Raw genomic sequence first — 14,820 nt, 5'->3', positions numbered from 1 at the left:
ACCCCTATACCCTTACGGCTAGACTTGGGCCAGGAGGCTTGGCCCATTACGAGACGAGTTCAAGGCTTGATCCGACAGCCTGGAGTCTCGCACAAGGAAGCAAGATGTGGAGATCAAACAGAATTCTAGTCGGTTAGAATAGGAATTGATATCGAACTATCTATGGCAATTGTAACCGACTAGGATTAGTTTCCAGATCTGTAACCCTGCCCTCCAGACTATATAAGGAGGGGCAAGGGACCCCCCTAGGTCATACATCATATTCTCTCAGCACAAATCAATACAACCAGACGCAGGACGTAGGTATTACGCCAACTCGGCGGCCGAACTTGGATAAAAAGCTTGTCCGTGTCTTGCGTCACCATCGAGTTCGTAGTTTGCGCACCGTCTGCCGATAAACTACTACCGTGGGTATACCCCAAGGTAGACTGCCGACTAGCTTTCGTCGACAGTGGCGCGCCAGGTAGGGGGTGTGCGTGCAACTTTTCCGGCGAACAAGATGGTCACGATCCCAGCTTCCGCGACCGTGCCCGAAGGCCTCACGTTCACCGTCGGCCAGATCACGTGGACGACGTGCAGCGGCGGCTTCCCGACCACGGTCCCGAAAGAGATCCAGATCCAATCTGAGATCACGCCGTCTCCGACCACACGCATGACGGCACCGAACTCCCGACCACCGTTCCCACTCTACAAGGGAAAGGAGATCGGCTGCTCGGACCTCCTCCAAGCGCTCGATCGCGCCGACTCCAAGCTGCTCGAAGTCTCCCAACTAATAGATGGAGTTCTGCGCCGGCCCGACCAAGCCACTCAAGCGGATTTTTCGAAATCCCGCCGGCCAACTCGTGTCACCACACACGAACGGCTGGGAACGTCCCTGACGATAACCTCAACCTCCTCAGGCCGATCCGTCGAGCTCAAAAAGGGAGACCATCCTTGCGGCCTGAATAACTCGGCCTCTGTCTACTCACAGCATGTTCAATCCGTTTTCAGCAAAGCGGGCTGGTCGCCGACAAGGAACAATCGTCACCATGTCAACATGGTGACAATCCGAGAGCTACGGAACGGCCAGGTTTCCAGCACCAACTCAAGCACCGGCTCCGTCCCCACCGAGGTTATAAACACCGAAGACGAGGGCTACGACCTGGATTTCCCTTCACACCCTCCGGGTTTCGACCGGTTCCCGATATTCCCCCCCCCGGCGAGGGGATATTGTATTCAATGTCAGCGCCGACGAACCGGTTGTTGACGGAGAAACAGACGACCAGAGGCAACTCCGCGAACAGCGTAACGCCGATCGCGCCCGACGGCGTGCGGACGAGCAACAACACACGCCACCGGGTAACCTCAACGATGCCTTTGACATGGTCGGGGACCAGCCGGTCTACAAAACGCCAAGCGCCAACGTGGCTGTCGCCATGGCCAACCTGGATCGGCTTCCTGACACACCCGAATGCCAGGGGGTCCGGACCAGCATCCGAGCACACCTGATCGCCGCGATGGGACAGACAGCAACTCTGCTTAAGAGAGTCCAGGACGTCCCTTATACGGAAGCCGCCTCCGACCAGACTCATCGTAGCCGGGCCTCGCCCAGCAGGCGTCGCCGCAGCCGCTCCCCCGACAACCGTCGAGGGGACTCTCGGCGCGACGATGGTGGTCGAGACGCCGATGGCCGCCGCCAGCAGAACCGCGTACGCGGCCAGGAAGAAGAAGATCAACACAGGGATCTCCGCCACAACATCCCTCCCAAAGATGCCCGGGACCGCATCAACAGGCGCGCCGCAGAGAGAGCAGTCCACGAAAACCTGCGCCGCATCGAGTACGACGCGACCCACGGTCCTCCGGGCTTAAGGCAGTTCTCCTCACACCTCCGCCAGGTCGTGTGGCCCCGCAATTTCAAGCTCGAAAAACTTAAAAAATACGACGGCAAGGAAAATCCAGAGAACTGGATCACCCTCTACGAAATCGCCGTCCGATCAGCGGCAGGAGATGAGCACGTCATGGCTAACTACTTCCCCGTAGTCCTCGACCAGGCTGGTCATCAGTGGCTTCTCGGCTTGCCCGAGGACTCCTTCGACTCTTGGGAAGAGCTACGACAGGCTTTCATCGACAACTTCATCGCCACATGCGAGCAGCCCGGAAACAAGTATGACCTTGAAAGGATAAGAGACAGGAAGAATGAACCTCTGCGCGACTACATCCGACGATTCTCGGATATGCGCCTCAAAATCCCGAAGATTTCTCACGACGAGGCAATATCAGCCTTTATCAAGGGCTTGCGTTTCCATGAAGCGCTGAGGAACAAGCTGTTGCGTAAGCGACCATCAACGGTAGCAGAGCTCCTAGCCACGGCTAAAAATTATGCCGATGCTGATGACGCAGAAAAACTAATCCGAGACGATGCGAGAGGCACCGACCAGCCCTCCCGGCGAGATGACGGTCGTGGTCGCTACGACAACAGAAATCACCGCCGCTCCGACAACCGCGATCACCGAGAAGGTTGGGATCGGCGGCGCGACAGCCGCGACGACTTCAGAGGAAAGCGCCCTCGCGAATACGACCACGAAGTAAACACGGTCAAACGTCCCAATGGACGACGGGACTACCAAGACGACTACAACAAAACGTTGAAGGGACCGTGCCAGCTACACCCAAAGTCTAACCATACCATGGAAGAGTGCCGCGTCCTCAAAAGTATCTATACACGGCGGGCTGCCCAAGAAGACACCGCCAAGAAAAGTAACAAACGCGACGGGCACGACCACGAAGATGAGGATGAGGACCAAGACAGGGACCCCCGACACCAATACGTCAGCCCCACCGACGTGGTCCACTCCATTTTCGGGGGCAAGGTCTCCACGGAGTCCAAGCGAGAAAGAAAGCTGTTGAAGAGAGCCTGCCTCAACATAGACAGCACGGACGGGCTGATCGCAGATCCGAAATTTCCCGCCTGGTCCCACAGGGAGATCGCGTTCAGCAGGAAGGACCAGTGGGCCGCTATCCCGGAGCCGGGTCGTTTCCCACTAATTCTCGATCCTTGCATCAACAGTATCAGATTCGAGCGCGTGCTCGTAGACGGGGGAAGCTCCATTGACATCCTCTTCCGCAACAGCCTGCCCGCCCTCAAGATATCACCGGCCCAACTAAAACCTTACGACGCCCAATTCTGGGGGGTTTTGCCAGGTCAAAGTTCGGTGTCCCTCGGACAGATAACATTGCCTGTCCAATTCGGCACACCCGATCACTTCCGGACGGAGTTCATCAACTTCGTAGTCGCGGACTTCGACGGGACCTACCACGCCATACTGGGCCGCCCATCGCTGACCAAGTTCATGGCAGTCCCGCACTACTCATACCTAGTGCTTAAGATGCCCACGGAGAAGGGTGTCCTGACCGTCAGAGGCAACGTCTACACTGCGTACACCTGCGAAGAAGAAAGTTTCAAGATCACCGAGGCAATTGACCTCTCAATCCGCATGGCGGAAACAGCAAGCCAAGCCGCACAGCTGCCCCCCGACCAGCTCCGATTACCTGAGCAGGAGACAGCCAGAAAGAATTCGAAATCCAAGGAGTACAAAGAAGTGCAGCTGGTCGAGGGCAACCCCGAGAAGACAGCCCTCATCGGGGCTAACCTGGATCCAAAATAGGAAGACGCGCTCGTCAGGTTTCTAAGGGACAACGTGAGCGTTTTCGCATGGAAACCCGCAGACATGCCCGGCGTCCCACGGAACCTGATCGAGCACTCCTTAAACGTCTCGAAGACCGCAAGACCAATCAAGCAAAAACTGCGACGGTTCGCTCGTGACAAAAAGGAGGCTATTAGGACAGAAATAACACGGCTTCTAGCAGCCGGATTCATAAAAGAGGTGTATCATCCCGATTGGCTCGCCAATCCGGTTCTTGTACGCAAAAAGAATAATGAATGGAGAATGTGCGTTGATTACACCGATCTCAACAAACACTGTCCTAAAGATCCTTTTGGTCTTCCTCGCATCGACGAGGTGGTCGACTCAACGGCCGGATGCGAACTCCTCTCCTTCCTAGATTGCTACTCCGGTTATCACCAGATCTCGTTAAAAGAAGAAGATCAGATCAAAACGTCCTTCATCACACCTTTCGGCGCATACTGTTACACTACCATGTCTTTCGGACTTAAAAACGCCGGGGCCACTTATCAAAGGGCCATCCAGCAATGCCTCCACGACGAGATTCGCGACGACCTCGTCGAGGCCTATGTGGACGACGTGGTCGTAAAAACAAGGGATGCGAGCACCCTAATCGACAACTTAGACCGAACCTTCAAGGCACTCAATAGGTACAAGTGGAAGCTCAACCCCAAGAAATGTATTTTCGGCGTTCCCTCCGGTCTACTGCTCGGCAACGTCGTCAGTTGCGACGGCATACGACCAAACCCTTCAAAAGTCAAAGCCGTACTCGACATGCGACCACCGAAGAACGTCAAGGATATTCAGAAGCTAACCGGATGCATGGCCGCCCTCAGTCGTTTCATCTCAAGGCTGGGAGAAAAAGGCCTCCCCTTTTTCAAACTATTGAAAGCGTCAGAAAAATTCTCCTGGACAGAAGACGCCGACGCTGCGTTCACTCAGCTTAAGACCTTCCTCACTTCACCGCCTGTTCTCACAGCGCCTCAGCCCAACGAAGACCTGCTTCTTTACATTGCTGCAACCGACAGAGTTGTTTCCACGGCAATAGTGGTCGAGCGAGATGAACCAGGTCACGTCTTCAAGGTCCAGAGGCCCGTTTACTTCATAAGCGAAGTTTTAAACGAATCCAAGGCCAGGTACCCACAAATACAGAAGCTTATATACGCCATCCTGATAACGTCAAGAAAACTGAAGCACTACTTCGACGGCCATCGAGTCCTGGTGACAACCAGCTTTCCCCTCGGTGACATCCTGCGCAATAAAGACGCCAATGGCAGAATCGTGAAATGGGCAATGGAGTTATGTCCATTTTCCCTGGAGTTTCAGAGTCGCACCACTGTCAAGTCCCAAGCCCTGGTCGATTTCATTGCCGAATGGACGGATCTCAACGAACCGCCCGTTCCCGATGTCTCAGACCACTGGTCAATGTTCTTTGATGGGTCCTTGAACATCAACGGTGCAGGCGCTGGGATATTGTTCGTATCACCAAACAAGGACAAACTCCGCTACGTCCTTCGAATCGTTTTCCCGGCGTCAAACAATGTCGCCGAATACGAAGCTTGCTTACATGGCGTACGACTAGCCGTTGAGCTGGGGGTTAAGCGCCTCTATGTCTACGGGGACTCCGCTTTGGTCATCAACCAGCTCAACAAGGAGTGGGACGCAACCCACGAGAAGATGGATCTCTACTGCAAAGAAATTCGCAAATGGGAAACTAACTTCTATGGCATAGAGTACATCCACGTGGTCCGGGATAAGAACCAAGCAGCAGATGCGTTGTCAAAGTTAGGCTCGTCCCGGGCCCAAATCCCGCGGGGTATTTTCGTCCAGGACATCCATGAGCCGAGCGTAAGCTCCCCCCTGGTCGACAAGCAACCCACCGAGGCAATGCTCATAGATGACGCCACTCCGACAACCAGTGGGCGCGACTGGCGTATCCCGTTCATCAAATACATCTCAGACGGGACAGGTTTTCAGGACAAAACAGAGAACGAGCGTCTCATCCGACGATCAAAGAACTACATCCTGGTCGACGGAAAACTCATGCGGAAAAACGCAAGCTCCGAGGTACTGCTCAAGTGCATACCCCAAGACGATGGTATCAAGCTCTTGGAGGACATACACGCCGGATCCTGCGGCAACCACGCCGCATCTAGAACGCTGGTCGGAAAGGCTTTCCGAGCAGGTTTTTACTGGCCGACCGCGGTCAGCGATGCAGAAAAACTGGTTCGGCGTTGCGAAGGATGTCAGTTTTTCGCTAAGAGGACCCACGTACCTGCCCATGAAATTCAAACCATCCCGTCGTCTTGGCCCTTTGCTTGCTGGGGGCTTGACATGATCGGACCATTTAAACCAGCCCCGGGCAACTTCAAGTTTGTCTTCGTGTTAATCGACAAGTTCTCCAAGTGGATTGAATACATGCCCCTGGTCAAGGCAACTTCCGAGAAGGCTGTGGAGTTCCTCAATCAAATCATACACAGATTCGGCATCCCGAACAGCATAATCACCGACCTGGGCACTCAGTTTACTGGCACCACTTTTTGGGATTTCTGCGATGACAGAGGCATAGTCATAAAATATGTGTCAGTGGCACATCCACGTGCCAACGGTCAGGTTGAACGTGCTAACGGAATGATCGTCGACGCCCTAAAGAAAAGATTGTACACCGAGAACGACAGAGCACCCGGTCGATGGATGAAAGAATTGCCGGCAGTGGTCTGGGGCCTCCGAACTCAGACCAGTCGAAACACAGGGGTGTCTCCCTATTTCATGGTGTACGGCGCAGAGGCGGTTTTGCCGTCCGACATACACTTCGGATCCCCTAGAATCGAGCACTTCGACCAGGCGACCGCCGACAACACCAGAGAACTCGATATCAATTGCATGGAGGAAAAGCGTTTAGTTTCATGTCTCCGAACAGCAAAATATCTCGCGGCAGTCAGGCGATACTACAACAGGAACGTCAAGGACCGTTCCTTCGTGGTCGGCGATCTGGTGCTCTGATGGAAAACAAGCCAGGAGGGAATGCACAAGTTATCTACTCCCTGGGAAGGACCCTTCGTGGTAACCGAGGTCACACGACCTACGTCCTACAGATTGGCATACCCAGACGGAACACGAGTGCCTAACTCTTGGCACATCGACAAACTGCGACGTTTCTATCCATAAAGTTTTAGCGACTTTCTATTGTAAGTGTCTTATAATTTGTGACAATAATATTCTCTATTTTTTGCCTATACCTTGTCATACACAGCACTCGGCTAAAACTCCTGCCATGGATGCTCTTGGCGACAACCAAGACAAATACGGTGACACGTCACTCAGATATTTTTACAGCGCTCAAAACAACAGTCATGACAAAAAGAAAACTTTATTACAAACTTTACATACAAAGTTTACAATAAATACCCTGACGGGCAGATACTAGTCTATTCCTACAGACTACTTTATTGGCCTAGCTGCTCGGGCTGATCACCCGCCTGGCCCTGCTGCCCGGACGAAGGGGTCGGGGCCACCGGCGCCTGGCTGGTCGAGACCGCAGGCGTCGACCGCCCATCTCCAGCAAAGGACGCGCCCGACAACTCCCTGGCCGACCTATCTGAGCTCGGCTGGTCCGGAGGAGTGGCCGTTCCGCACAGGTTGATGTCGCCGATCACTGTCGACGACAAGTCCAGCAGACTACCCCGAAGTTCGTCCGCTTCCTGTGGGCCGACTTCCTTTGGGTACCCCTTCTCCAGCCTACTCAAGTCGACCAGGGGGTAGTGGGCGCGTACCATGCTGAGGACGTGCGCGCCGGCAAACTCCCCGGCGTCCTTCACAAACTGCTGAAGCCAGTCCCACGCCCGTTGCGCCTTTTGGACCGGGGTCAACTGCGGCGCGCGGGGCTGGCTCTCCGGGAGCTCGGGACTGATCAGGTCCAGGACCGGGGACAATCTGTAGGACGTCACATCCCCACGGCGGCAGCTGTCGGAGGCCTCTGCGTCGGAGCGCTCTCCATCTTCGCCGACATGACCGGAGCCATTGGCAGTGGCACTGGAATTATGCTCGCCGCCACTGTCGTCTATAACCTCGTCAACTCCTTTCAGAAGGAGGATTAAGCATCGTGCTACACAAGATAGGAAAGATGAGGACTGATTCAATTATTCCAATTAGTCCTCTTATTATTTTCCTTCGTATTTAGTAGTACTCGTTAAGCAATGTTTTGTTGTTGAGCCTATTCAATGGAACTCTCGATCAATTTATAATGATTTTTTTAATCTGATCTTCAACCAAACCAGCCTAATGGTCTTAATTCAAATTCATAGTGCTTCGTAATCTCAATCAGTTCAGTGCCCTGTAGAAGTAGAATTTCCTGGAGTGTAAGCGTTGATCAAACAAAGCTTTCATAATTTCTAAATTGCCCTGTAGAAGTAGAATGGCATGTTCCTTAGTCCAAATAGCCAATTCCTTTCTCTAGCACCGCACTTGAGAGTTATTAGGGTTAAAAACAGATTGGAACTGGCGAAAAAAAATCCCTCTCCTGTTCCCATTTCTATTTTTTTTTTTGTCGAAAAAAGGCTCGGGCTTGGGAAAGCCAAGATCAGAAATGAAATCAGGATATGTGGACATACAAAAGCGGACAAATGCTAATGGAAAGCCAAAAAATTAAGTTATGATTATGCATGTAAAACATACACAGATAGAAACTGGTCTAATATTCGTTTAATTTGCATGTCATGTGTTGTCATGTATAATTGTTGATTAGTAGGTGTACTAACATAACATAAGGACATGTAAATTTTAGACAAACACAAAGTTGCAACAAAACTTTAAGATGTAACAACACCCATACCCGACTAAATTAGTTTCGATCTTGTATCTAGTTATTATATAACATTATTATCTCTCTTATAATACGGATCCGGACGAAAAGGAAGAAACTCTTCGTGATTTAACGTTATGGATAGGTGAGAGATGAGCTCTCAGTAGCAGTTCACATAGTGATAAGGCATAGGGAGAGGTGTGCGAGGGCACTTCGTGAAGTAAAAAGAAAGGTCGAAGAATCCCACTTTATTATTATTATAGCTAATATGGAGAAAAAAATTGTCAAATATTTATACTTCACCCATTATTGAATGCTATAAAAAATAACGAATCGTTCCAAAAGAAATTCTAATACTCTTTGGCAACAACATGCATGTATGTATGCCATAGTGCATGTTAAGGGTACATAAAATATACGATAATAAAGACACTAAAAGAAAATCATATACTCCCTACATCCCAAATTATAAGTCATTTCAAGAATCTTGGAGAGTCAAAGCATTTTCACGTTTGACCAAAATTATAGAGAAAAATACTAAGATTTATAACGTAAAGTGAGTATACTATAAAAATATAATTAAGAAAGAATCTAATGATACTTAGTTAGTACCATAATAATTATTATTTTATAATATAAATTTGGTCAAACTTAGAAAAGTTTGACTCTGCAAGATTCTTTGGAATGACTTACAATTTGGGATTGAGGGAGTATATAATAACGAACTATTTTTTGAGGAAAGAGGTACAACCTTTGTGAAAGTGGTACAAACTTTTTGCAGAAAAATATAAATATAACACGATGACAATCAAGGAACAAATTTAACACTCCACCTTATATGGTCCATGAATTAGCTATTGAGGACCTTATTTTAGCTACTAGGGCAACCTCTATTAGACCTGGTTTTATATACCATACCATGTTTTATACTCTGTATAAAAAGTTATATATAGTACTTTTGGTTGATGTTTAAATTGTTGTTAATTTCCCTTCAGGTCAAGGTTGCTAGGGGCGTGGAGCACCATGGTCTCAATTGTGATTCCCGGTCCAAAAGCCATCATCACTCCCCACTCCGGCGCTTCCCCTCCCTGCATGGCCATCGCTGCCCGACGGCGGCGCAACTCATCGAGCACGAAGATCACCGTGGTGCCGCTCATGTTGCCAAACTCGCTGAGCACATGGCGACTCGCCGCCAGCTTGCTGTCGTCCAGGCCGAGCACTCCCTCGATGTGGTCCAGAATGGCACGGCCGCCAGGGTGGATCGCCCAGAAAAGGTCGTTCCACGCAGCGCTGACGCCGAGCGCGCGAAACGCGTCGACAAGGCAGCGCTCCACGTTGCACCCCAGCAGTCGGGGCACCTGGTTGGAGATGTGGTACTCCATGCCACCTTTGTTGATCTGCATGGAGATGGCGTCCTCGGTCTCCGGTATCGTTGTCTGCGAGGCGAAGGCCATCTCGAACAGCGGGCGCTCGACGGGGGCGACGGGGTCGGCGCCGACGATGACGGCGCCAGCGCCGTCGCCGAACAGAGCCTGCCCGAGGATGTTGTCGGCGCAGCCTCCTTCGGGGCCGTAGAAGGCGATGAGCGTGATCTCAGAGCAGGCGACAAGGACGCGCGCGCCGCGGTTGTTCTCGGCAAGCTCCTTGGCGAGCTGGAGCGACCGGCCGCCGCCGTAGCAGCCGTGGAGGTTGAGGATGGTGCGCGACACCGTGGGGCGGAGGCCCAGCAGGGACGCGAGGCGGCGGTCGGCGCTCGGGGCGCGCGCGCCGGAGTAGGTGCTGAAGACGAGGTGGGTGATGTCGGTGGCCGGGCGGCCCCACTCGGCGATGGCCTTGGCCGCGGCGGCCGCGGCCAGCTCCGGGACGGCGGCGGAGGCGATGTCCACGCGCGCGTCCAGGGACGGGCGCGTGCGGTCGGCGAAGTCCGGGTTGGCGGCGAGCAGGTCCTCGTTGAGGTGGATGTAGCGCTGCTTGATGCCTGACTTGTTGCAGATCCTGGTGAGCTTGCCCTTGAGGTCGGTCAGGTGCTCGCTGTTGGTGACGCGGAAGTAGTAGTCGGGGTAGTCGTCCTGCGCTAAGCACGTCGGCGGGTTCGCCGTGCCGATGCCGAGCACGGCGGCTGGCCCATCCGCGCGCTGCGCACGCCTCATCTCTTGGGCGGTGGCCGGTGCGCTCCCCATGGACGACGACGTACACAGCGACGAGCTTTTAGCTAGCTCTCCCGCTCGCTCCTGGAATCGGGGCTGGGCTCTAGCAGTCTACTAGGTAGCTTAGCTAGCTGAGAGCAGTAAGTGTGAGATGGACTCGCTAGCTAGCTTGAGAGGGATCGATGGTTTGCGTGGTTTGGAGAAGGAGGTGCGTTGTATTTATAGCAGCAGTATACCAGTGTACGACGTGCGTGGTGATCGACCTCGTTCAGTTCGCAGCGTTCCGGCCGCAGACAAGGATACGCGTGCATCCGATAGGCTATACCGGTGGACAGTGGTATGTAACTGGCTGCCGCCGATGCCGTTGGGGACTGACTTGAAGCGGTCAACGACCATGCATATGTATGTCAAGGAGTCAACAACCATGCATATGCATGGGAAGGAGTTAAAGGCCTTGTTTAGATGCACCCAAAAACCAAAAACTTTACAAGATTCTCCATCACATCGAATCTTGTGGCACATGCATGGAACATTAAATATAAATAAAAAAAGATAACTAATTGCACAGTTTGCCTGTAAATCACGAGACGAATCTTTTAAGCCTAGTTACTCCATGATTGGACAAAGTTTGTCAAATAAAAACGAAATTGCTACAGTGTCAAAATCCAAAAAGTTTTTGGATCTAAACAAGGCCTAAGTTATTTAGGGTGTGTTTGAAAGTGTTACAGAAACTTTGCTCCATAAACTCCACGGTGAAGCAAGCTGCTCTCTCAACTCTATTTTTTTTTCTAGAACATAGTTTGTGGAGTAGCATTTGTTTAGCTAAAAAAACAAAATAGTCCCAAATAAGCCCTTGTTTAAAGTTGATCAATCATAAACATGATCTTGAACTTATCTGCCGAATCCACCAACCATTTAGTAGTATTTTTCTCTCACAACACAAATGAACGAATAATATTTTTAGTCGTAGCTTATCAGCCAAGCAAAAAAACTCGATATATATAAGTTGTACAATATAGAGTACTATGTCATGAAAAGTATTTTCATAGTGCTTATAATTTTACAAATTGTGAACCTATTATCATGTTCATAAGTAAATAATCTAAAAAAGGTATGGTCAAATGTATGTATATATTGGGGTTCATGCATGCATATAAATGTCCAAAACTTCATATATTATTTACAAATGGAAGAAGTAGAGCGCTAAGAGCAAGTATTATAACAGGCTGTAAGCTAGCTAAATGCTGAGGTAGAGGAGAAAAAAGAGGAGAGAGAGTAAAAACGGCCTGTAAGCTTACAGTCGGCTCAGACACAAAAACCAAAAAAATCTATGAGACAGACAAGTGAGCCATGTATAATAGTGATGAGCTAACCATTATATAAGTGAGTTGCAAGAAGGCTGTAAAGAAATCTTAGAGCCATCAGCTGGCTCTATTATAATATTTGCTCTAACACCACCATCAGATACGAGTATATTTAGCTACCGTAATAAATCAAATTATTAAGAGCGGGACTGCGAACTTTTTCAACATACTGTAAGAAATTTAAAATGGCTGCTGAGACCTTGTTCACGCTAGTTCCCTGTGTTTGAAACAATGAGATTTTCTAGTGTCTACAGGGTTAGGGTGGGTGGGGGTCACGGACAAGGACGTATCCCACCCAACTTTTATATGTGAGATTATTGGTCCAATTCTGCCGCAGCTAACAAACATGCAGCCGGCTTCAGGTTTTGATTGCGATGTTGGTGGAGTAGCCACGATGGCTAGAGGCGGAGCCACCCATCGATTTTGATTAAGGAATACCGAATAAATGTAATCGTATTTTTAATGTGATAAAATATACATAATTATATATTTTAATATTTTTTAAAAAAATTACACTATTTATAACTAAAATCATAATATTTTAATAAACAATATGTGAAATTGATATTTTTTTACTATAAATTCATATAGGTATTAAATAAATCTACTGTGCTGGGGGGGCACGCCAGTGAATGAAGTAATTGGTCCATAGGCGGTGTTCTTTCTGCAGTACATAACTTAGATGTATATCACATATCTGGTAAAGCATTCACAAGTGATGTGCCCCATCAAGATATATATACGTGGTTTAGGACAATAAGGTTGTTGACTACTCTCTCAATTCTAAATTATAAGAGGGTGTTTGGTTTGATTTGTAAAGTTTAACAGATACTGTAGCAATTTCGTCTTATTTGACAATTAGTATCTAATCATGGACTAATTAGGCTTAAAAGATTCGTCTCTCAAATTACTCTCCAGCTATGTTTTTAGTTTCGTAAATAGTCTATATTTAGTACTCCATGCATGTGTCCAAACATTCGATGTGACGGGGGCTAAAGTTTAACAGGCAAACCAAACACCCCTTAAGTTGTTTTGGCTTTTTTTTTCTAGAAAAGACATTATCTATATCTAGATTAATAGTTTTCAAATTTTATAGAAGGATAAACACTACAAGAATTCTAGGCTTCTATGACAATTAGATCCTAACGATGATAGTCTATTTCTTATCATTGCCTGACCACCAGATGACATTGTCGTTGATATAGTGACTGTAGTTCTTCTGTCATTGATGTAATGACAGGACTAAACTCGTCATAATATATTGAATAGAATAGTGTCACATGCATAATGACATGGCACATATGACATGACGAGTGACGTGACAATTCACATTCAACCTATATAGCATGAATTTTATTAATTTTTTATTTACAATCAGCCAAATTGGTCTAAATTATTTTAGCCTAGGGCTCAATAATTGTTGAGTCCAAGATCATTGTGGGCTGGCCCATTTATAAAATCATCAGAAATTATAAACCACAAACCAATTACGTAATAATGTGTGACCGTATATGATTCTCATGCATACATAGTGTTCCAACCATGTTTCCATACAAAAGCACATGTTCTAATCATTCATACAACAGAATACATGTTTCAGCCATGTCTCCACACACACACACACACACACACACACACACAAAACACGAATACAAAATGATTTTAATTAAGTTCCAGCCACCAAAACACAAGTTACAGCCAACGGCAAAGTACCAACAACCAAGTTCCAGCCAACTGCAAAGTACGCACTAGCTTATTCCTTCTAGTTCTACAATGAAAAGAAGTTTTTAGTACTAACCTGCAACCACATAGCATGTAAGGATATTGCAGATTAACTACTAATCAATATCTGCATGAGCACATCTCGGATGCAGGGGAATTCCACTCACTAGATTAGGATATATGCCATGGGAACAGCTGACCCATGAACGACTATATATTCAAGTATCAAAGCCCGACCAAGCAACCATGCAACTCTGCATAATGAAGCAACGCAATGTGAGAACATAAACCCAACAAGATAGAAATGCCATATAGTTAGGCAAAAAAAAAAACAGAGTCGTTGGCCCCGTACTATATGTAGACCTGTGAACAAGTCATTTGCATATAACTCTAAGAATCTATGGAAAATACTTTCAAGAACATCAGAAGCATGTAAACATTAGTCAGAAAACTCTCAAAATCTAACATGGCATTATTTTGAGTCCATAAATTTGACCATAAAAGTTCTTCGTATCAATCATCACATGTGGACCTTATTTTTTAACAAATCAATATATTTGTTTGACAAAAAAATCACTTTCTTTTATTCAGGAACTCATCCACAACCAGCAGCCAAAAGAAGTATAACTAAAACCTCCAACCACGTAGCAAGTATATATAACTGTAACCACTGGTGAAAGGTCCTAATATGGCTAGAGGGGGGGTGAATAGCCTATTTACAAATTCTACAAACTCACTAGAGCAAGAGGTTAGTAAATAACAAAGCGAAGCTTTTTGCTCTAGCTCTAATGGGGTGTTTGCAAGCCACCTATCCAACAATTCTAGTTGATATAATCACTAGGCACACAAGAGCTATGTCACTACTTACACTAGAAAGCTACCTAAAGTTTCTATACAAGTAAGTAAGCTACTCTAGTTTGCGGGAATGTAAAAGAGTGAATGAGATAATTATACCACCGAGTAGGGGATGAACCAATCACCAATATAAACAACCAAGCACCGGGAGAATGCCAATCAAACACAATTGAGACACCGATTTTTCTCCCGAGGTTCACGTGCTTGCCGGCACGCTACGTCCCCGTTGTGTCGACCAACACTTGGTGGTTCGGTGGCTAAGAGGTGTA

The 14,820-nt window shown here is 48.4% G+C and overlaps 1 protein-coding gene across 1 annotated transcript; it reads right to left on the bottom strand.

Moving 5' to 3' along the window:
- LOC8068873 (bisdemethoxycurcumin synthase) lies at window positions 9,444-10,986 on the bottom strand. Its single transcript, XM_002452215.2, has one exon. It carries the CDS (start codon window positions 10,641-10,643, stop codon window positions 9,444-9,446), a length of 1,200 nt encoding a protein of 399 aa, XP_002452260.1. The 5' UTR covers window positions 10,644-10,986.

Source organism: Sorghum bicolor, chromosome 4 (assembly GCF_000003195.3).
Source record: "Sorghum bicolor cultivar BTx623 chromosome 4, Sorghum_bicolor_NCBIv3, whole genome shotgun sequence".
NCBI lineage: Eukaryota > Viridiplantae > Streptophyta > Magnoliopsida > Poales > Poaceae > Sorghum > Sorghum bicolor.
The sequence above is the reverse complement of the archived record's forward strand: the minus strand, read 5'-3'. Positions and strand labels throughout refer to the sequence as shown.